The 22,138-nt window shown below is 39.4% G+C and overlaps 1 protein-coding gene across 1 annotated transcript; it reads right to left on the bottom strand.

Annotated features, from left to right (window-relative positions):
* Positions 1–71: 71 nt before the first annotated feature.
* Positions 72–19,565, bottom strand: camk1ga (calcium/calmodulin-dependent protein kinase IGa). The gene is made up of 12 exons (XM_056405726.1): positions 19,448–19,565; positions 15,581–15,692; positions 11,384–11,509; positions 11,070–11,144; positions 10,546–10,684; positions 9,934–10,057; positions 8,172–8,247; positions 7,706–7,818; positions 4,690–4,768; positions 4,510–4,597; positions 2,072–2,385; positions 72–914 (listed from the first exon to the last, which is right to left on the bottom strand). The coding sequence occupies exons 2-12, from the start codon at positions 15,664–15,666 to the stop codon at positions 851–853; spliced, it is 1,284 nt and encodes a 427-aa protein (XP_056261701.1). The 5' UTR covers positions 15,667–15,692; positions 19,448–19,565; the 3' UTR covers positions 72–850.
* Positions 19,566–22,138: the final 2,573 nt, after the last annotated feature.

The following is a 22,138-nucleotide window of genomic DNA, read 5'->3' as shown; positions in this document are numbered from 1 at the left end:
TAAAGCTCCATGGCAGAGCCCAGCACGCTGTAGCTGGAGCTGTTCCTTCAACATGCAAAGAAGCACAGATACTAGTTACTACACATTTATTGAGAAAATAATACAAAAGAAACATGCGTGTGCATCACTACATGTGTGAATTCAGAATCATCCATGACGTAACTAGTGTTCACACCAGCTTGTGGCACTTGATAAATTCAGTTTGTTTACAAGGGAGCAGCTTATGTGCATATCGGGAGACACAGCAAACACAGTGTCAATGCCTCCACCTCAACATGAAGTTTAATCTCATAAACAGATGCAGCGTCTGTGTGTTAAGTGGTACCTGGACTCAATACATCAGTGTAATTCAGCATGAATGGCAAAATAATGATACATGTCCAAAAATCTGCCGCCAGGGTTCAGAAGGATCCGAACGCTATAGTTAAAGTTACATTCCCAGCTTTAGGTTTAGCGTCTGACAGCAAAGAATAAATGATCTGAGTAATGACATACAGAGAATTCAAAAATCATTGCATATGTCACCTATCTCTATTTGAAACAAATACATTTTTTTTATATAATTTAGTAACTTGTTGACAGTAATATACATTAATAATAGTTTTAAGAAAATAAATGCCATCAGCGCAGCAAGATTTTATATGAAGTCTAAATGATGAATTCCTGCTTTTGTCTCTTTTAACGTGTTCACCGACAGTCACTCCACACTGTGTGTCTGCTGATGAAATGTTTCCAGCAACAGAGAGACATAACACACACGACAAAGCTTAACAGCAGACGTGTCAACACCTTGACGTGAAGAAGGAAACCACTGTCGTCTTCAGAGATTTGTCTCGGGTCAGCCAACCATTCACATGACAGAACAAACTCCAGACTGGAGCGGCTGCTCCTTCCTCTGAGCCACAGCATCCACACTGCAACACATCACACAACCAGGATCCATTAGAATGAGAAATGATGCAACAGTTTAATCCACATGGTAAAAACAGAAAATGTGAATTCTGGCGTCACAGCAAAAACGTTCACAAATTGTAAAGAAAACCTTTATTATATCACTAATAACAAATGGCCAATATCTAAAAGCTCACATACAGTCTATCCCAAATATATACAATATTATAATAATACAATATATTATTATCGTACATTATATTTATAATATATAATACAATTATATAGTTTTACTTTTTGTTTCGGTTGTTTTTTTAAGAATGATAAATTGGGGCATCGCGTCGCGTAGCACAGTGGGTTACGCAGGGGCCCCATACATAGAGGCTGCAGTCCTCGCTGCAGGTGGCCCCTGGTTCAACTCCCGCCCCAGACGGCCCCTTCCTGCGTGTCATTCCCCCATTTCCTGTGTCTCTACTCTCCTGTCCATTAAAGGCACAAAAAGACCAAAAAATTCTTTAAAAAAAAGAATGATAAATTATATATGTATTTTATGTTCCAAGTGGGTTTTTTTTATTATTACATATAATTATATAGTTTTATTTGTCCCACGCCAAGGTACAATGTACAATAAGGAAAGCAGTGGCAGTAGGGAAGACTGTGCAAAATGGCAAAAAACAAAATACAAAAAATTGATATTATGATAAATATTGTTTATGGCAGGAAATATTGAAATATTTGATATTATAAAATATCTGCCCCTAGCCTATTTAAATACTTTTACTGTTGAACTTGTGTCTTGTTCTTCGCTGTTTTCATTTTTATAAAATAATCCTTCAAGAATAGATTCACTCAGATGTTGAGAAATGCTGAAAAGACAACCAGCTTCCCCCAGTCAAAAACCCAATACTGCTAAAATATGTGGAACAGTTTAACAGTTTTTCTTTACAAAAATGTAATGTGATGTTTTCTGAAATAAGAACAGTTCTTAGAGATGTAATTTCATGATGAACTCATGAGCAAAACTGATTTTATAAAAAGACATATCTAAAACTTCATACCGAACAAACTCATCTGGACTTCTGCTTTACAGCTTTATCTATCCATAAAAAAATCGGTCATTTTGTCTCAACTTTTTTCTTATGCTTCTGGTGAACCCAACCAGTTTTCCAGCAGCTCTCACCTCTTGGATGGCCTGAAAGGAGCGTCGCTCTCTGAATGAAAGCTATGGACCTCTCTTGACTCATCCACAGTGAGAGTGTGACTGGCTCTCAGTGATGGACAGAGCCCTCTGTCCGACTCAGAGTTACTGCAGGACAGGCGATTGGCAGCATGAACAGGATTCCCGTTGGGGTCGAGGGCGGCGGCCTCCAGATTGTTCTGGGAGGGGGGCTGGACAAGGATCTTGGGCATGGAGAGGGGTGAAGAGGAGGGCTCATTGTGGGACAAATGCAATTTCTTCATGTGATGAACTGCAGAGGCTGCGTTGAAGGCTTGCTGTTGGAAAGACACACATGAGTAGAGTTACACTTCTGACACCCGATGTGAAATATGTATACATATTGTTTTATTTGATGTTTCAGGCAATGCTGCCACTAAACAGCAGTTGGATGTTTTATTTATCACATGCCGAGGTACAATGTAAAGCAGATAGACTCAGCAACAAGGCAGACTACAAATCTCCCAAAAGTTTTTGATATTATGAAAAATATTGCATATGGTGGGAAAGATTATCGAATATCAGCCCCAGATATATATAGGGCTGCAACTAACAGTTAGCCTACTATATCTTCATTATTCACTCTATGTATTTGTTTGTTTTAGTCTATGACATTTCAAAAATAATGACAAATTACTTATTTTGTCTGTACAACAATTTGTAATGATATGACACAGAAATGTCATGGTCTGCCCTAAGAGGACACTTTTTGTTTGGACACTTTTGGACTCTTTGTGTTTGGACATTGTTTCATTTCCTGTTTTATTTTGAAGTAAGTAAGTAAGTATACTTGAAGTAGAGTTCTTTATTTATCTTGCAGTCATTTTACTTCCTGTCTTTGCCCTGTTTCCCTCCTTGTTGATTCTGTTGATATCACCTCTGTTGTTAAAAGTTACTTCCAGTTAAGAAAGTGAAACGATTCTGTCCTTCAATGACCTGGAAAAAGTAATCCACGTCTTTATCACTTCTCCACTAGACTATTGCAATTCTCTGTGTTTACGCCTTCCTCGAACCTCTCTATCCTGCTTACAGATGGTCCAGAATGCACCTAGGATGTTGACTGGCACTAAGAAATGCGAGCACATCACCCCAGCCTCCCTTCACTGGCTTCCTGTTCACTTCAGAATTCAATTCAAGACCCTGCTGATGACCTTTAAGGCTCTCAACGGTCAGGCCTCACCTTACATCTCAGATCTCATCTACTGGCATTTAGCTCCTAGATCTCTCAGATCTCAAAGCTCATCCCTTCTACACGTCCCACGAGCTCGCCTAAAGGTGACATAGCTTTCACAAATGCAGTTGAAAACTATGGAGCTTCCTGCCACCTGATATCAGCTACGCTCCTTCCTTCTCCATTTTTAAATCAAGGTTAAAGACATATTTTTATTCACTGACCTTTTAGCTCACTACCCTCCTAGTCCATTATCATGTTCATATTGAGCACTTGCTTTATGCTGTCTTTCGTTTGTTATTAAACTTATATGTGTCTTATGTATTGTACATGTATTTTTTGCACTTGTTTATTTGAATTGCTCTTTGCACAGCACTTTGGTCAGCTCAAGCTGTGTTTAAATGTGCTCTAGAAATAAAGTTGACTTGACTTGATTGCCTGCCCCTCCCTAATGTGTTACACCTGTGCTTTATTACCCTTGCCTCCCTTGTGTGGGTTGGTCTGTTTTTGTTCCAGCCATGTTTCCCCTGTGTCTCCTAAAGAACACAGGCTCTTTTGTGTTCCTGAGTTTCACCTGGATTTCGGATTGTTTCTTAGTTCTGTTTTGCCTGTTTTGTACGTTGGTTTTCTTTAACACCCTTTTTGTCCATCTGTATTTTGGCTCCTAAGTTTTCTGTTATCCTCATATCTAAGAAGATTTTAATGGAGAGAAGTATCAAACAAACCTGATGTGAAGACCAGTTATACTTTATCAATGTTAATTTATATTGTCATTAAGTATCATAATAACAACACAGACAAAGGACAATCTGTTGTTTACATGCTGTTCAGGCTTTTTAGCTGATATGTCCATTGATGAATAACCATCCTGATCTTATGTAAAATTTTAAAACTTTATAATTACACAATAAACTAACACTGAGAGACTTTGTGTTAACAGAGCTTTCAGCATTGACAGTGTTGCATTATGTGTTATGTTTTATATTGTACCTTTTAAATATATATATTTGTGTGTGTACACACACATACGCACATAAATATATATATATCAAACAAGTGTCTGTTTAAAGTTGGGAGCTCTGGTCAAAAACTATGGTCTGTTTGTTTTCTATGTTTAACAGTGTTTAACAAATGTAGATGTAAAAACCTCCTTCTCTACCACGTGTAATCTGGATTCCTGTGTGCATGTAAACAGAAAGTGCACATCAGTCCATGAACCAGCAGCACTCACCTTCCATCTGGATTTGGCAAAGTTTCTCTCCATCTGTTCACAGACAGACTGATAAATGTCCAAGTCTTTAGCTGTGTCTCCAGCAATCCTGCAATCAAATCAATGACAAGTCAAGTACTTCATTTGGAAAAAAAAAGTGTGTGTGTGTGTGTGTCAGTGTCAGTGTCAGTGAGGACTGACCAGGGGTGTCTGAGTGCCTCCTCAGTGGTGAAGCGTTTCGTGGGGTTTTTCGCCATCATGTTCCTGATGAAGTCTTTTGCTGTTGAGACAGAAGTTAGCATCTGGTTAGACATCACTGCTGTGACCTGCTGCAAGCAACAATAACATGCATTGAGTCATCTACAGTGACATTACATATGTTAGCATCCAGAAGGTTCTATTCACTGCTTGAATGTTCTGATTTGAGTTTTCAAACTTTCAACAACAAAGCACCAATGACTCTTCCATAACTCAACTATAAACTTTATTATTCTGAAGCATCTATTTAACAGTAATGAAAATGACTTATAAATCCATTTATGAATTTAAAAAGTGATGATACAGGACAAAAACATGGTGTAAAGTAAAAAGAATGAAGCTGACTAACAGAAAACCTTATGTGTGTGTTGTGTGTTTCAGGGAGACTGACCCTTGAATAACAGCTGGTATAAACAAGACTTTATTAAGATTGTGTCTTAGTTTGAGGAGTCTAAAGCAGGAGCCTGAAGGAAGACGGCAAGTCTTTTTCTGGAGCAGATAATCAGAAGCACGGCCTATTTTTATTCAACCTATTTGTGTTTATTGGAGCAAGGCCATTACGGCAGCCCATGAGGTAAAAATTTGAAACTCATTCAGTAAGATCAAGTGGTGTAGTGGTGCCTGGAGAAGTCAGTTTACACTTTCTTCACGCCATGCAGCATCTTCGCCCAGTTCACCCAGAAATGGACCAGCAGTATTTGCACATTGTCTTTTAAACTCTGATGGTTGACTTCAGGAACCAAGGATCATTATGAAATCAGCCACAGAAGAGACACAGATTTACTGTCTCACAGACCACAGGCTGAGACAACTACATGATTTTGCAGTTTGACTGAACTATTCCTTTTTCTTTAGTCCATCCACACATGAAAACTGGTCAACTATTCTCTCACCTCGCAGGCAGTCTATGGGCCAGTAGTTTCTTAAGCAATCATCACTCCTCATGCCTAAATATAACAAACCCAACTAATGAAGGGAACAAGTGTTAGCCAATCAGAGGCAGAGTAGGTGGGTCACACCTTCACTGTCCTGGGAAACAAAATGTGGCTTGCAGCCACGACTGAATGATGCACATAAGAGATTTAGAAGTGAGTGACCTGCACTGCACCACTGATAAGATTCATACAGACAGTTAATAAAACTTTACACACAGTGTCTTATCCTTGACCTTCAACTTGACGACATGACCATTTTTCTGAATATCACTGCATCATTCTAACCATTTGCTTTTCCCCTCAAGCACATAAAGCGCCCAGGCTGTGTGCCTGTCTCTCCACCTTCTCGTTCTCCTTCTCCATCTCCTCCCTGTTACTCTCTGCAGGTCCTCCCGCCTCCAGAGCGTTGACTCTGGATCTGCAACTGCAAACCACCTACTGCCCCCATGATCCTGCTGCTAAACCTGCTAAAATGAACTAGAATTAATAATTATGTTATTAACTGTCATTACTACTTTTATCAGTATGAGCACCACAGTTGCCATTACATTACTATCTCTGTTACTGCCACTACTGTCACTATTATTAATATTGCTATCGTTGCATGTTCTTATTCTTTTCCTCTGTGCTCTCTCCTGCTCTCTCTCTCCCTCTCTCTCTATCTCTCCAAATCCAACAGGTCGAGGTAGATGGCCCCGCCCACCCTGAGTCCGGTTCTGCTTGAGGTTTCTTCCTCTTAAAAGGAAGTCTTTCCTCGCCACTGTCGCATAGTGCTGCTCTTGGTGGGAATTGTTGGGTCTCTGTAAATAATATTATAAAGAGAAGGTGTAGACCTGCTCTATTTGGAAAGTGCCTTGAGATAATGTATGTTGTGAATTGACTTGACTTGACCATCTGTAATCCCACAATGCAACGCTCACACTGATCATCATAATACAACAAGACAAGCCAAACCCTGACAGTGGGTGGCAGGACTATGCTGATGCACCTGGAAATGAAACAAGGAGAGAAAGAAGTTCCTGAAAAATAATGTTTTCTGCAATATGAATTTCCTCTTCAGCTGCATCTCCTCTTCTCTAAATCGGTATTTAATCTTTTCTTGCATTTTCATTCAGGTCTTTTCCATTTGGAAATTCAAGCTGAACATAAACATGTGAATGAAAGCAGACTCTGACCTTCACAGAAAGAGGTTTTTTCTGTAGGTTAGGAGGACGGTTGACCGCCTCTTAATGCCGGCTAATTTAATCCCTGAGGGAGATGAGAACCATCCTTGCCCAGGTAGTTCTTAGAGTACTTAGATCCAAACAGGTCAGACCATTATAGCCGGCCTCGGGAGATGATGTCACTGGGCATGCCGCTCTATTTCAGGTTAAGCTCTGAGGTTCTATGAACAAACCCTCACCTATACTTAACACTTAACACTGAAGTCAACCACAGTATGGGTTTAAGTCTTTCGAGGCAAAGCACAAAGACTGAAGTTTACAGATGCATGCTGACCTTAACCTTTACAATAACATGACATGGTTCAACATGTTTATGAACATGTGCTACTGGGTCACAGAGCAATACAAAACTAGTTACTTTAAAGCTCCATATTGAACATCAGTAAAGAATAAGACTGAAAAAGACTGAAGCAAAGTATCGGTCTAAGTGGTGTTAATAATGCAGCAATCTACTTCCATTTTATTGGAGTAGAATGAATTTGGACAGCCTGATGACAAACTCCATCATGTGTTGTTTTATATGATATAAATATATAAACAGAGGAAATGGCATTCACATATTTACGGTTTTGAAGAACCTCTGACTTCACATCACTTCTGAAATAAAACCTACAACCTTTACGTGCCCACCTGTTTTTTTACATCTCATTTCAAGCTGAATCTTCAAACAGCCACGCATAGTTCAAACGTCAAATTGAATCTTAATCTTTGTGAAGTAGGTCAAAGCAATGTATGAACCTGAATTTAAGTGTAACAGAGAACATGCAGGGATCTTAGATGTCTAAACACTGTTTTTCATACCTGACTCAGAGATGTCGTCCCAGAATGGTGAATGAAAGGCATACTCAGCCCTCATGATCTTTGAGAACAGACGAGTTTCATTGTCCTCAAAGAACGGAGGGTAGCCGCTGAGCCTGCAACACGCAGCCAACTCAGTTAGTGCCTTCATATCTGCCTCCTGTGAAACTCCCATCATCAACATGTTGGATCAACTTTAGCAGCTATGGTGCAGCATGTTGTTCTAAGTAAGCTGAAAAACTGGTTTGATCTGATGACAGTCATCTCCATAGAAACACTCACTGAGACTGATGGGAAAATGATGATTTACTGGATAAGCTCTGGTCCATAAATTAACTAGGTGATGTGTTGTTGCATATTAACTTAGAGTGGAGAAAATCTAATGGATCCTCTCATCCATCTGTGATGACTGTTGATGAACAGTCCTATAATGTGCTGTGTTACTATCAGACAACAGAAGTGCACTCACAGGATGTAGGTGATCACTCCAATGGACCAGCAGTCTACTGCTTTGCTGTAGGGTTTCTGAGCCAAAACCTCAGGGGCTGCAGGAAGAGACACAACAGTGAGAATCATGTAGGAGACAGAGGAAGAAAAACCTCTTTTCTAATGGCTCATTTTTATGGTGGAGGTCCTCTAACATTTCTGTTTGAATAAGAACAACCACAACATCAAACTGTAGTTTCTTTTATCACTGTCCTCTGTATAAGTCAGCAGCTATAGAGAGAGAGTGGTCAGAGTTCAGACTGGACAGTACAACAGTAAATACCCCCCAGACATATTTTAATTTCTGTATTTTTTCCTCCTTCATTGGATCTTTCTTTAATAAAATACTGTAGCTCTGAGCTGATCACAGATCTGATGAAACAACATCAGAAAACAAAGCTATACAACAATATCCTGATAAATAAACCCAGACTAGGTCCCTGTTGTCTTCTGCCTACTGCTTATTCTATAAAGCTGGACCTGCTGGAAGCTGTACTGGGAGCTGTACTGGGAGCTGTACTGGGAGCTGTGGTCCTGAACCCACTCTGCTCCTCCTGACGGTTTGTATGCAGAGTTACTGTTGCTAGGTGCACTATTGATCTCTCTCCTGTCAGAAATTTGGATCATGTTAATGTGCCAAAATATAAAAAATAAAATATATTGTTCATGAGTCTGAGTCACTACTTCAGTGCGACCCTAGTCCAACTTGCAAACTTGAGTCCCCATTTCTGTTCTGCATGAACCATTCATGCTATAGAGCAACACCAGAGTTCAGCTGTGTTGTTGTCAGGATTTAATATGCCACATTCAAATTGTAACACCATGATTACACTGTGAAAACGTTAGTTCAAACATGGTACTGGAATGAAGTTCTACGTTTTTAGACGTGAACGGATGATTTATAGTGCAGCAGATTATTGTAATAATCTTTCAAAGGTGGATATAAGCACCAGAATTGGTATGTTTATCCCTCTGGGCCATTCATTTAAAGAATCCCATTAGCCACTTGAAATTTCTAAATGGCTGCTATTTCCAGGATATGAAACATGTATTTTACCACCGAGTTTTACCCACAGGAGAGGTTTAAATGATTATGCAATTGAATCCCATGTTTTTGACTCTGAGACTGTCAAAGTCACGATTCTTAAATCTTTTTACAGCTTTATGTGCACAATCTCTAATATGCAATGTGAAAAATTATGCACAAAACACAGTGTAATTGCAAACCATTTCTTATGAATGATGAACCAAAAGTTCTGTTGTAGTTGACCATCTACTTGTTTTATTCAGCCCTTAAGTCAGCATCATTAGCAAACATTTAGCTCGTTAGTTTGATATGCTAGTTGCTAGTGCACTAGGCTAGCCTAACCCCGTGTATTGTGTGTGTGCAGTTTAAATATGAATTACAATCACAAACCTTCAACATGTCAGTATAACAGCGTGGACACTTTAGCTGCATACACTTAAACATGTTATATTTGCATATACAGTATAGTGTATATGACGTACTCCCTGTACTTGGTACCATGAGAACTGCAGAATGTAACTAATGATGTTGGAGTGATCACCACAGATTCAGTTCATAAACCACACTAGACTGTAATTTACCCTTGAATTATACTGTGTCAAAAAGCAGTTTGATTATTTAAATGTACAGTTTTATATGGATAATGAGTTGAGATTTTCCACAGTGTGAGGTATTTGCAGCCGCTCCAGTGTGTGTATCCTCCTCCCCAGTAACTCACCAACATATCCTGGAGTACCGCAGGCTGTGGACATCACGCCGTGCTCCAGTGTCTTCGACAGACCAAAGTCACTGACCATGATCTTAGCGTTCTCATCTGTGTTGTAGTACAGCAGGTTCTCAGGCTGCTCAGAGACACAGGGAGGAGCAGAGAGAGAGAGAGAGAGAGAGAGAGAGAGAGAGAGAGGAGGTTAGAGAGTAAAAAAAGAGGGAAAAAGAGAAAGTGTGTAGAGGTGAGGAGAGTTCTCATCAACTCCTATTTAGATAAGATCCAGAATTAATTTCCCATGAAAATGTGAGAGGTGCATGACTTTACAGAACACACACACAACGAATGACACTGAGACATTCTAACATTAGAAATGTGTTTCATTCATTCTAAGAACTTTAGCTTTTCATTTTCTTCCTGGATTAAATCATTTCCATATGTGTGTATGTGTGTGTGTGTGTGTGTGTGTGTGTGTGTGTGTGTGTGTGTGTGTGTGTGTGTGTGCGTGTGTGTGTGCATGTGTGTGTGTGTGTGCGTGTGTCTGTGTGTGTGTGTGTGTGTGTGTGTGTGTGTGTGTGTGTGTGTGTGTGTGTGTGTGTGTGTGTGTGTGTGTGTGTGTCTTACCTTAAGGTCCCTGTGTACGATGCTGTTCTCATGCAGGTAGCTCACAGCCTGCAGCACCTGTTTAATCACTGTGCTGGCGTCCTTCTCAGTGTAAACCCCTTTGTCTAAAATGCGATCGAACAGCTCTCCGCCTGACACCCTGCACATACACACACACACACACACACACACACACAAAGGAATGCACGAAATGTTTAGAATAATGGTTTCAGAGATGAAAAAAAAAAAACTGACTTTAGGTTTGAATATTTCACTAAGTTTAAATTTCATATCAGATCTTTTAAGGAGAGACTACGCTGTGTGTCTCTAATTGGTTTATGGCAAACAGATACACAATATATGTGTGATTCTGATTTGTGATCAAGAATCTCTTGAAAACTCACCTCTTCCTAAAACCCTAACATGTCTAGCTAGCACTTACTATGTACTATTGGTGCACTTCTTTAACACAATCTCCTTGCACTTATTAAATACACGGAGTACTAGTAGTAGTGATCATTTGTGATAATGATGAGTCTACTTACAGCTGCATGACCAGGTAATAGTGAGTCCGAGTCTCATAGAAATCCTCCAGTCCCACTACGTTCTCATGTTTTATCCTGAGTGAGAGAGAGAGAGAGAGAAAGTCACTGCTGTGAACTCACTGAACTCATTTTCACACTGGAACACATGCTGCCTGTCATCCTGGTTCACCTCTCACTCTGAATAATTCAGTACATTTAAAGAGAAATTCAGTTGCATGTTGTGCTTTCTATTGGCTATGACATGATGTGAATCACCTGCATTAATGTGTGTGTGTGTGTGTGTATATATATATATATAAATGTGTGTGTTTTACCTTCTCAGCACATTGATTTCATTCTCCAGGTTGGTGTGGATGAGGTGCTTCTTCTTCAGACACTTGAGGGCGTACAGTTTCCCCGTCTGCTTCTCTCTCACCATGAAAACCTCGGAGAACGACCCCCTGCACCAGCACAGTGAGGACAGACACGGAGACACAACACGAAGTTAATGGAGAGAACAAGAAGCCCACCACACTTCTGCCAGCCAATGGGAAGATAGAAGGGTCCCCAAGTGTGAGATGCATCACTGCCACTAGTGGACGTTCATTTATTTATTTATTTATTAAATAACCAGATTAGAAAATGTTCATCAGGTTTTTCAGTTGAAGACTTCACCATTAATGTAAAGGTTTTCTGAGGGAAAACACTAGCTAAAATTCTCTCAAGTTGTGTGTTTGGTATGAAGGAAGCATTGTGTTAAATTACACTATTATACAACCTAGTTGATGAAAACTCATACTGCCTTATAAATGGAAATATAAACTATAGAAATCAGAAAACATATTTTCTAGTATTTTCTAACTCCTCTCTGCTCAGGATAGAACGTAAAAGTAGTTACTGAAGTGACAAACACAACATGATCGAATGTAACAAGCTTAATCAGCACATTACCTGACTAAGGTGAAGGTGAGTTCACTCTGTGAGGCTTCCTGGGATTTTTATTTCACTTAGAGCAGATTTGTTTTTTTACACAGAAGCTACATCTGAGCCAAAAGGAGTTAAATAAAATAAATAAAAGGCTGATAGTGACATTAAATGAAGTGCTGCACCTGATGTTCTGGAAACCACAAAGGAGGTGATCACCTCCTGCTTGGAGACAATACTCTCTTTCTATTGGCTTACAGATCTTGGCCAACCATCACACACTGATCATCATTCATTCAAATAACCTCAGCAAAGGGCCTGATGCAGAACCTCGATCAAGTGCGACACACCTGACACACCTGATACACGTCACCTGATTGAGCACTGACTGTGATTCTTGGTCTGAACATGTTTTTATGAAGCAGAATAGTGACTTAATGTAAGGAAGGACAGAGGGAAGTAAGCTGTGTCACACTGTCGGGAGCATTCATTTATCCGTTCATTCATTCATTCCATCTCTGTTCATTTTCTTCCACAAATTTCCTTACATCCAGACATTGATTTCAGTGTATCCTGTCCTATCTCTAAGTTATTCACAGCCATGCTGCATGACCACATACAATCTGCCCCACCCTGTTCAGCATCACAGTATAAACGAAGGTGGATTTATTCTTTCAGCTCCATGTCACATAGAGCTGTTAAATAAAAGACATGCAGGAGATTCTGAGCATCAGACTTCCAGTTAGTCAGAGGTTGAGCAGGTTTTAATCTGGTGTTGGTCGTCACACCAGTGGATCCATATAGCGGTTGTTGGTTCATGGCTGGATGGCCTGTCTGCCCCCTCCTGGATTTAAAGAGGTACTGCTGTGTTTCTAACAATGTGTCCTTGCTACATGCTTCTGTTACACTACAGCCACACTCGTTTTAAAGTGTATCTCTTTTCCTACGTTTCCTCCTGTCGTCCACACGACTCTTAAGTTTTCAAGCACCGAAAATGGAGAGTTTTGGAAACTCTGATGGTCCTGTTTTAGTTTGAAAACCTTTGGAAACGATGATGTAAGACACCCACGGTCTCTCCTGATTGGCTCTCATCAGCCTGGACTACCAGTGGTGAATACAACATGATAATGAATCACAGTGTTAATGACCTTGTTGTCTTTGCAGCTGTTGTTCAGTTAAATTCTGCATTTTAATGCTACAACTGTCTTTGCTGTTCCTCCTTCAGAGGATTTACTGTAACTAACCAACTGCAGAGAAGGCAGTCTACTTCCTGTTTACACTGGCTCGCACATGCTCAGTGTACATGAATGGTCATGTCTGAATGTTTTTTCAGGTGTGTTGTCGGACAGACACTGAGCTAAAATGGTCATCTGGACAGAGATCATTTTTGTTTTAAAACGCTGTCATAAAATGAAATGTAGTAGTGTGGATGTAGCCTTAGTACGTCTCCATATGTGGTGCTAATTACTCTGGTGTTTTATTGTAGTTTCATCTCAGTATTTAAACATTCACCACTGTGGTTCATTCACTAATGAAATGATAGCATTTCATAGGTCCGATGTCCGTAGCTAGCAACCTTCAGTTAAAGACAACCACACAACAGACCAGACCAGAGCCAGACCAACAAGACATCATCACCATGTAATGCAGACAGGCTGAGGTAGTCCTGTCTCGGATGGGTATCAGCATGGCAGGCCTTTCTTTATCCTCACAGTCAGATGTCAGCCGGGTGTGATCCCACATTTTAGCCACTGAGTCGAGCATCCGTCCCAGAGATACTGCAGTTCTCACCCAAAACACCGCAAATCCAATGAGGGGGAGACTCAAAGACACATGTTGCAGATGCAATGTTACACTCCAGACCTGCAGCTGCTGTAATATTATTGCTTGCTATTTGTTTTAAAGTTGCCTGTGCTCAGTGCAGAGGGAGGAAAGAGCAGGAAATTTGTCCTTTTTCATCCAAAATTCTCATCATGGAGCATATTTGATTTGATCTGATAAAATCATTTTATCAACTTTCATGACCCAGGAACATCACGGAGGCCAATCCTATAACATTAGTTACTCTTTAATCAGTCTTCAATGGCTGTCCGGTGAACGTGCTGATTCTCAGCTGTTTTCTACCTTCAAATGAGAACATGTGTTTGAGGGATAAAACTCACCACATGGGAGATATTTTAAAGAATTTATTTACTACTTTAATGAACTCAATGCACCTTTGCAAAGTCAAACTCTAATGGATCTTTGACATATGTGTTAACTCCACATGTCCAACATGTTTCTGCCTCATGTTTCTGCACAAACACACACCTCCACCTGCTCACAGCACCTCCCTTCAGACACATTCAGCACAGCTCACACTCCAGTATAGTCAACTACATCTTTAATCCTATAATGAAGTGGTGCTAGGATGTTCCTGCACTGCTGTCCTGACGTCAGTGCTCAGAAACATCAGACACACACACACTCACACACACACATCCTCATTCACAGCCAGTCGAGGAGGGAGCACTTTAAGCAGCTTTGAGAGAGCAGTGAAACTCTGAGGAGGAAACACCAAGCAGCCGTTTGTTACAGGTCATTGTTCTGACCAGTGATGTGAAGCCAACATGAAGTCACTAAACTCTTGGAAATGATGTTTGATAAAGAAAAAGAGACTTTCTGTGCAGGGCAGGAGAGACACAGTTTGTTTGTTGATCACTTTAACCAGATTTATTTTGAGGACTGTAACATTGTGCATTTGCACATTTTGGGCGACTACAACAAATAATGCGGTAGAGTGTGGAGCCTCAATATCAGTTATCACCACCACCTTTGATTGAATTTTTCATGATTTAAATCATAATCTTAAACTGTATTCAATTTATTCAAAGCTGTTTGTGTGAAGAAATAAACAACGATACATTTGCAAAGTTTGACAAAATAATTTTGTTGATGGGACAATCCATTGACAGTGGATTTTGAAGTCCTGCACTGATCCAGGTTCAGCTGTGAGTAGATTACGCAGATGGTGTAAGAGGCTCCATTGATAAAAGCGGCTCTCGGGGAGGTGATGCCAATGTGAGCCTGGTCACTGGGAGTTCACCTCAGTCTGCTGCTGAGTCTAGTTCGAGCTGAAATCAGGATTGTGGCTGCTGATGTGAGATTGCATTAAATGCTTTTCAACTGTGACAACAAAATCAGCTACGATTTACAACCTGTTGTCAACGAGCAGTTTCGTGTATCGTGGTGCAACAAGCAGACGGACAGCTGTCCCACCAGCCAACACCTGTGCTCATCACAGACTGAACATCTTCATCAGAAAACTAAAAATCTGCTGAGGGTCTCACTTACTAGCCCTGTAATACTTTTAATGTAATGGTAAAATTGGGAGAGTGAACAGAAATCAAATCTCTCATGACCACACTACATTCTTTACAGATTTGTTCAACAGCCGGCGAACGGTTCTTGCTCAAAATGCCCAGTACTGGTGACCTGATGGTCTTCATCACACCCTTTCTTTTGCAATTTGCAACTTTCCTAAAATTCTCTTTCTAAATAAATAAAAACCTTCAAGTACATACAAAACATTCAGCTCCTCTCTCTTTATTTTAAACATTAATACTTACGATCCCATTTTGCCCTTGAAGTCAAAGATGTCCTTAATGTTACTGGTGCTTTTCTTCCAGCTGCAGATGATCTCTTTCCGCCCCATCTTGGCTCTGACGTTGCCGTAGACTCCTGAAGCACAGATGACAGGAATCATTTACATTTCTCATGGGTTGGAAAAACAGCGAGACTGTGATTTACATTTTATTAAAACACATAATTTACCAAAAAATGAACAAACATAAATACATGTATTCAGACAAAGATATACAAACCTAGATATAGATGCATCAGAATGAAAGGCTTTTCTAACATGAATAATCCGTCCTGATGGACCATTAACTGAATACTATTATCTACATCTCCATCGGGTCTTTAGGCTTGGCTTTATAAATTATAAATACATTTATACTCTATTAATAATTAGTTAATAGAAAAATCATCCCACTCCTGCTCTGACATGACCATGTCCAACTGTTTTTAGTGACACTGTAGAACTACACATCTGTAACACTGAATAAAACCCCAACCCTTCCCACAGCTGAGGAAAATAAAAGAGTGTATTTCTGTCTTCTGTGGCACTGAGTCATTTAAAAAAAAAATCTGTTTAATCAGACTGTGAATCTGAACAGTTTCCCCATCTTTAGATTCTTCTGCAGTTCTACAAAGTTTTTTATACTCTGTCCAACACCGTGAAGTATTACTCATTCATAAAAAAGGATTATACTGTATACTCTGGAGGGAGAGATACCCCTGTATCCCTAACTGTCCCTGGTCTTGGCTCTCTTACTGTTCCATAGTGATCACAGTCACAGTGATCGACAGCTTACATGGATCAAAAAGCTTGGGACAGAATCATTCCTATACAAATGCTGCTTAAATAATTCACTTATAGTAATCAAGTAGATCTTTTCATACATGACAACATATGGAAAACTAGAATCACTTCCACATTGTTTTCTGCCTCCCCCATGAGTTTCAGGTTACATCCCTGTTTATCCAGAGTCATAGAAAATATGAACCATTTGTGTGAAATGTTGTCATAAATGCTGTGAAGAGAAATGCCTAAAAAGTGTATGTAAGGTCACACTGACCTTGCCCTTTACCACCGAAGTCTAATCAGTTCATCCTTCAGTCCAAGTTCTGTCAAGGCGTTACTGAGATATCATGTCCACAAGAATGGGACGGACAGACTAACAATGTGTCTCCTGCTGTGACTGTCGCCGAGACCAAGGCATACAAATGTCAAACTGTTGTAGCCTCCTGCTGCAGCTGTCATGTGTTTAGGTTCTCCTCTGACTTATTTGTTCAAGGTTTTTTGAGCCACAGTGTGTAACGACACCAGACCAGTTTACTCTGTATCCAGACAGTTGTGAGAAATTGTTCATAAAGGACAATAACGGGCTGTGCAGTGTGGATCAGTTTGATTTTCCCTAATAAAAAATGAAAGGTGGAAAATTTAAGTCATTTTTCTGAAATGGCATTTTTCATTTGTCAGATCAATGTATAACTAAGATTTTATAGTTATTTTTTAATTTTTCTGTCAATTGCTCATTGGACAGAAACATGGAAAATAGAAAATTTGAATCAGAATCAGAGTAGGCTGCCTTTATTTCTATTCAGTTTCTATTCAGGTTATTTGCTATTTTTTAACAGAGGTGGTGTACCAACAGGAGCACACCACCAACCAACACGGAGGAGGACACTGTTGCAGGATTATCATAGAGGCCGAGCCTAATTCTCAATATTATAGATTATAGATGTTTGATATTTTAATTGCAATTACGATGTTGATTGAATAGAACTGCTATTCGGTTAAATACATATTTAGTGTTGCCCTATTTTTTGTGGACATTAAAAATTTCAATATTTATTTTTCAAAACACACTGTAGTTTTGTCGACGTAAACTTGTAAGTGTAGCAGGTGAGCAGGTGAAGCTCATCAGTCACATGACCTGCTCCACTCCCAGGTTACAGCACACATCAACAGTAAAACCTACATCTGTAATAGTAAAGGTAAAAGGAACATTACAGGATGACTGCAGACAGCAGTGAGTCCTGTGAAGTTGACACTGCTCTGTACAGTATAGACCTGAGTATCTATAGCCTATAGTTATAGATCCAGGACCAAACTGACTTCAGCTTCATGTATTGATCAGAGACTCCAACCTGAACAAACCTCAGTCAGATACAGGACCAGTGCACTCTCTGCTACCAGTGGAAGGAGACAGGTTAACAAGGGGGGTGACCCCCCACGACAACCTACAATCCAGGTGACTGACATTAGGTCTTCACTCTAACAATGATGGACCTCCATCAAAGCCTGACGCATGAGGAATTCATGCTTATAAAAGGTTTGTGCATCAATGCTCCAGCAGCTGATCCTAGATATTTAAATCCATATCTCTGTTTCCTCTGCTTGTCTCCTGTGTTGCTCTTTGCAGGATCACCTGCTCCCTGGCTCTCTGCAGATCCTTAGCATCCGTGTGTAACAATGAGATGAAAAACAATTGATAATGAAATGATAATTAATGAAAATGTATTAATCATCATTCATCAATCAGTTCATGGCTGTGTTACCACTGTGGAAAAAATATATAAAATTTGACTATAACTTTACTTTACTAACTATTAGATTCATTCATTCATTCATTCATTCATCCATTATCAAGAAAAGTAAAGAAATGTATCATTTCCCTCATCAGGCTGTTATTCTTGTCCAGTGTGTTTAGTGTGTTAATGTCAGAAAGTCTTTACAGTGCCTTCATACTCGGAAATAAAATAAACAGACGTTTACTGAGAGAAATAAAATATTTTTTTAAAATTGAGTGCAAATCCTCCCCTGACCCTGACCCCCCCTCCACACACACATACACACACACACACACACACCTTCTCCTTGTGTCCTGGTTACATAAACTGTTGCATGTCCATGACTGTGGTCAGTTCTCACTGACTAAAGCCCATTTGTACCGATCAGTTACACAAGACTGAAGAAGAGGGAGGATTAGAGAGGTAAATAGCAGTGGTCAGTTAATCTCTCCCCCCCCCCCCCCCCCCCCCGCGTCCTCCTCCTTGTGTCTGCTGCTGTGGGAACAGATTAGTGGCTGATTCCCTGACAGGACAGAAAGTGGGTCGTTTAATAATCCTGGACTTGAAAGGCCAATGAACCCTGACCTTCCAAAAATATTTCAGTACATCCTAAATGATATAAATGATAAATACCTGAAGTTCATGGAAGTTACTATCTCAAAGAATTACTGTCACATTTTTGAGACTACTTTCTCATTATATAGAAAACTTTGAATTAAATGCAGGAACAGAATATTTCACCACCACCATGTCTACAGACTGACTTCTGTGTGCTGAATGAAGGATATCAGAAGAACTCATACAGAAACCCTTGAATCACTTATGGTTCTGTTCAGACTGCCACAGCTCTTGGTTCAGGTTCAGAAAGATCCTGGTCTTGTGGAGCTTGTGCAGCCTAAACCACAGACTGGTCTCTGGTGTCAACTTCATTCATTCAAAAAAACCCCTTTCCAGCTCAAATAGCGACATTAGTTGAAAGACCTGCTGAGTGTCACGAAATAATGTGTGTCCATGAACATAAAGCAATAGATTCTGAGCCAAAGTCAAGGTTTCTCCCGGGGGAGTCTTGAATGATTTTTTAATGAAGGTTGTAACATTAGATTTGTCCTCCTATTAAAAATAAAAAGAACCAGTTCGTGTTAGCAGCTTTCTACTGGTTCAACTTTAAACATGCATTATATAAACTCAAGATGGAGCATAAGTCATATATCTGAACAAAGAAAAACTGTACTTGAGTTTAAAGATGACAACATGACTCGTTCTGGTCCTGATAGAGAGACAAAGAAGACTCGTACCTGAGGAGCGGTGAGAGACGGTGAGAGATGCTGGAGGTGAGGTATCCGTGGATGAACCTGAGCGCTCGCTGCAGGCTGCTGCTCTTGACCGGGGCGGGGGGGCGGAGCCTAGTCCGCAACTCCCGTACAGTCTGTACCCGCATGACGCTCACCTGCTCAGTCTCACAGTCAGACAACGTGTGACGTTCAAAACCTTGAAGACAAATCTTTGCTGTGCAGGTTTCTATCCATTAATGTGGAAAGATGCTTCTCTAATCATCTTCATTTAATATTTAAAGAGTGAACAAAGAGAAAAGTTTCTTACTTGACTTTACACATTCTTTGTAATCAATTTGAACTTATTTGAATTATTTAGCAATGACAGTTTAAATCAAGGTGTGTAGTGAATATTGATTAACTTTCTTCTCCTCTTTGAAAAAGCATAAATCTTGTGTTTTCAACATCATCAACACCAGCAGCAGGAGTGTATACAGTTGGTTCAAACTGCCCATCATAGCTGTTCACTGCTTTTCCTCTGTAGTCCACATATTTTTTATTTTACTCTGCACACGGACACATAAGCTGCAAACCAGTGAACAACAGCAGCTATTGAAACAGCATAGTGATAATATTGCATGTGATTATCTTATACACATTAAGTCAGCAAACCTGCCATAATGATTACATCATTTAGCCATACGTCCAGTAGCTCTCTGAGTACAACCTGTTTGTGATGATGCAGTTGTGTAATCTGTGTGAGTGTGAGTTGTCCCAGATGGTCAGCTGTTAACCATCCTTGCACATATGCTGTCATGTTCACAGTCTACTCACATGTGCTGTAACATGTTCTGACACCAGGGATGATGTGAATTTCAAATGCCTCAACACCCCCCTGGTCATGCTTCACTTCAGCAATCTGTGCAGCCTAAACATATGCAAAGAGACATGTCTCTCATCAGCAGGGCATTGAAAGCGCTGCTAAGATGATTATCAGCAGTTAATGCAAGACGTGCACAGTAGGCGACTGCATCATTAGTTGTAGATTAATATTTATACAAACTGCATGTGAGAGCAAAACAGGCCATAAACAAAACATTGTTGAATACAAACATGTTGTGTTGTTGTTACAGACAATATTGGAGTACCACATATGAAACAGTTGTGTGTTAACAGGGCAGGTCAATGATTAGGTGCTAAAGCAGAATTTGTTAAGTAGTTTTACTTTTTTCAATCCAAATGTATACACCAACCATTAAAATTTAGAGAGAGAATCATTTTAAATATTAAAATAAATCTAAATTACAAAGAAAAACAGTTGAGTTAAAATCAACCAAGGAACCTTGAGAAACTTAATATTTTAATGTCCTCATGTGCAGCCCTGCTTATTTGCTTCAGTTAATCTGATATGTGTGTTTGATTAAGTACAATTTTGTGGTACTTGTTCTTTGAGTATTTCGATTTTATGCTATATTTCCACTACATTTTAGAGGGAAATATTAATTTGTACTCCACTACATTTATTTGACAGCTTTAGTTACTCATTACTTTTCAGATGAAGATTTTACACAGTGGATAATATAACAAGCTTACGACAAAATACAACACATTGTTAAAGATTAAACCAGTAGTTTCCAACCTTTTTGGCCTCTGATGTCATACATAAAGCAGTGTTTAATCTAGGTCACAATTTAGATCTCTATGAGTGTTAACAGCTCCAGCAAACAGTGATTTTTCCCTCTAAATGTCTCTCATGGTTTAATTTCAATAAATGTCCAAACAACCCAATATCACTAATAATCAAAGAGAGATAGAAACAGATTAGTGTATCAAAACTTTGTTATTTCTTCTCTCCTCTCTGATTAATCACCTGATGAACCCTCACATTTATCCGGTGTTGTTGTTTATAAAACTGTATATAAAGTTCAGACTGTGTCCACCTTCAGCAGCTACATCAGTAACTTGCTGCTTACACACTGATGCTTCAGTATTAATCATCTAGTGATGTCATATTTAAAAAATAGTCAGAGGGGCCAAACCAGTACTTTTACTTTAATAAGACCCTGATTTAATAAGACTATTATACCTACCTAGTCCATTGTCATGTTCAGAGTATTAGTTCCTTGTTGTTTTCTTGTTTTGTTAGTAGGCTATATTTAACTGTTATGCAGTATATTTTCCTGCTTTCCTTGTGTTTATGTACTTTAAACATGTTTTACTTGCTTTCATTTGTTTTAATTGCCCTTTGAGCAATACTTAGGTCAGCTCAAGTTGTGTTTAAGTGTTCTAGAAATAAAGTTGACTTAACTAATACTTAAAATACATGTTGCTGATAATGTTTAATATAATAATAAGATTTTTCATGCATGAATTTACTTGCAATGGAATATTTCTAAATTGCTGTATTGGTGCTTTTATTTAAGGACCTGAATAATTCCACCACTGTTTTTCAGTCAGGTTTGGTCGTTCATACTAAAGACACATAGGTAGTATTGACGTGAACAGATCTAAGAGATTTTTTCACAATAAAAGTAAATGAATAGCAGTAGATTTGTTGAAAAACACATTTAACACATGAACATAATAGCATACAGCTTTGATAAGCCACATACGTTAGGCCCAAGAAGGCAGTGCCCTCATATATCATGAATAATATATCCCTTATCCGTTCATCCCTCCAGTCACAACAAAGAGACGTCGCCTACGTCACTTGTT

Source organism: Seriola aureovittata, chromosome 2 (genome assembly GCF_021018895.1).
Source record: "Seriola aureovittata isolate HTS-2021-v1 ecotype China chromosome 2, ASM2101889v1, whole genome shotgun sequence".
In the NCBI taxonomy this organism is placed as follows: Eukaryota; Metazoa; Chordata; class Actinopteri; order Carangiformes; family Carangidae; genus Seriola; species Seriola aureovittata.
Note: the sequence above shows the minus strand (reverse complement) of the source record. Positions and strands in the feature narration are given on the sequence as shown.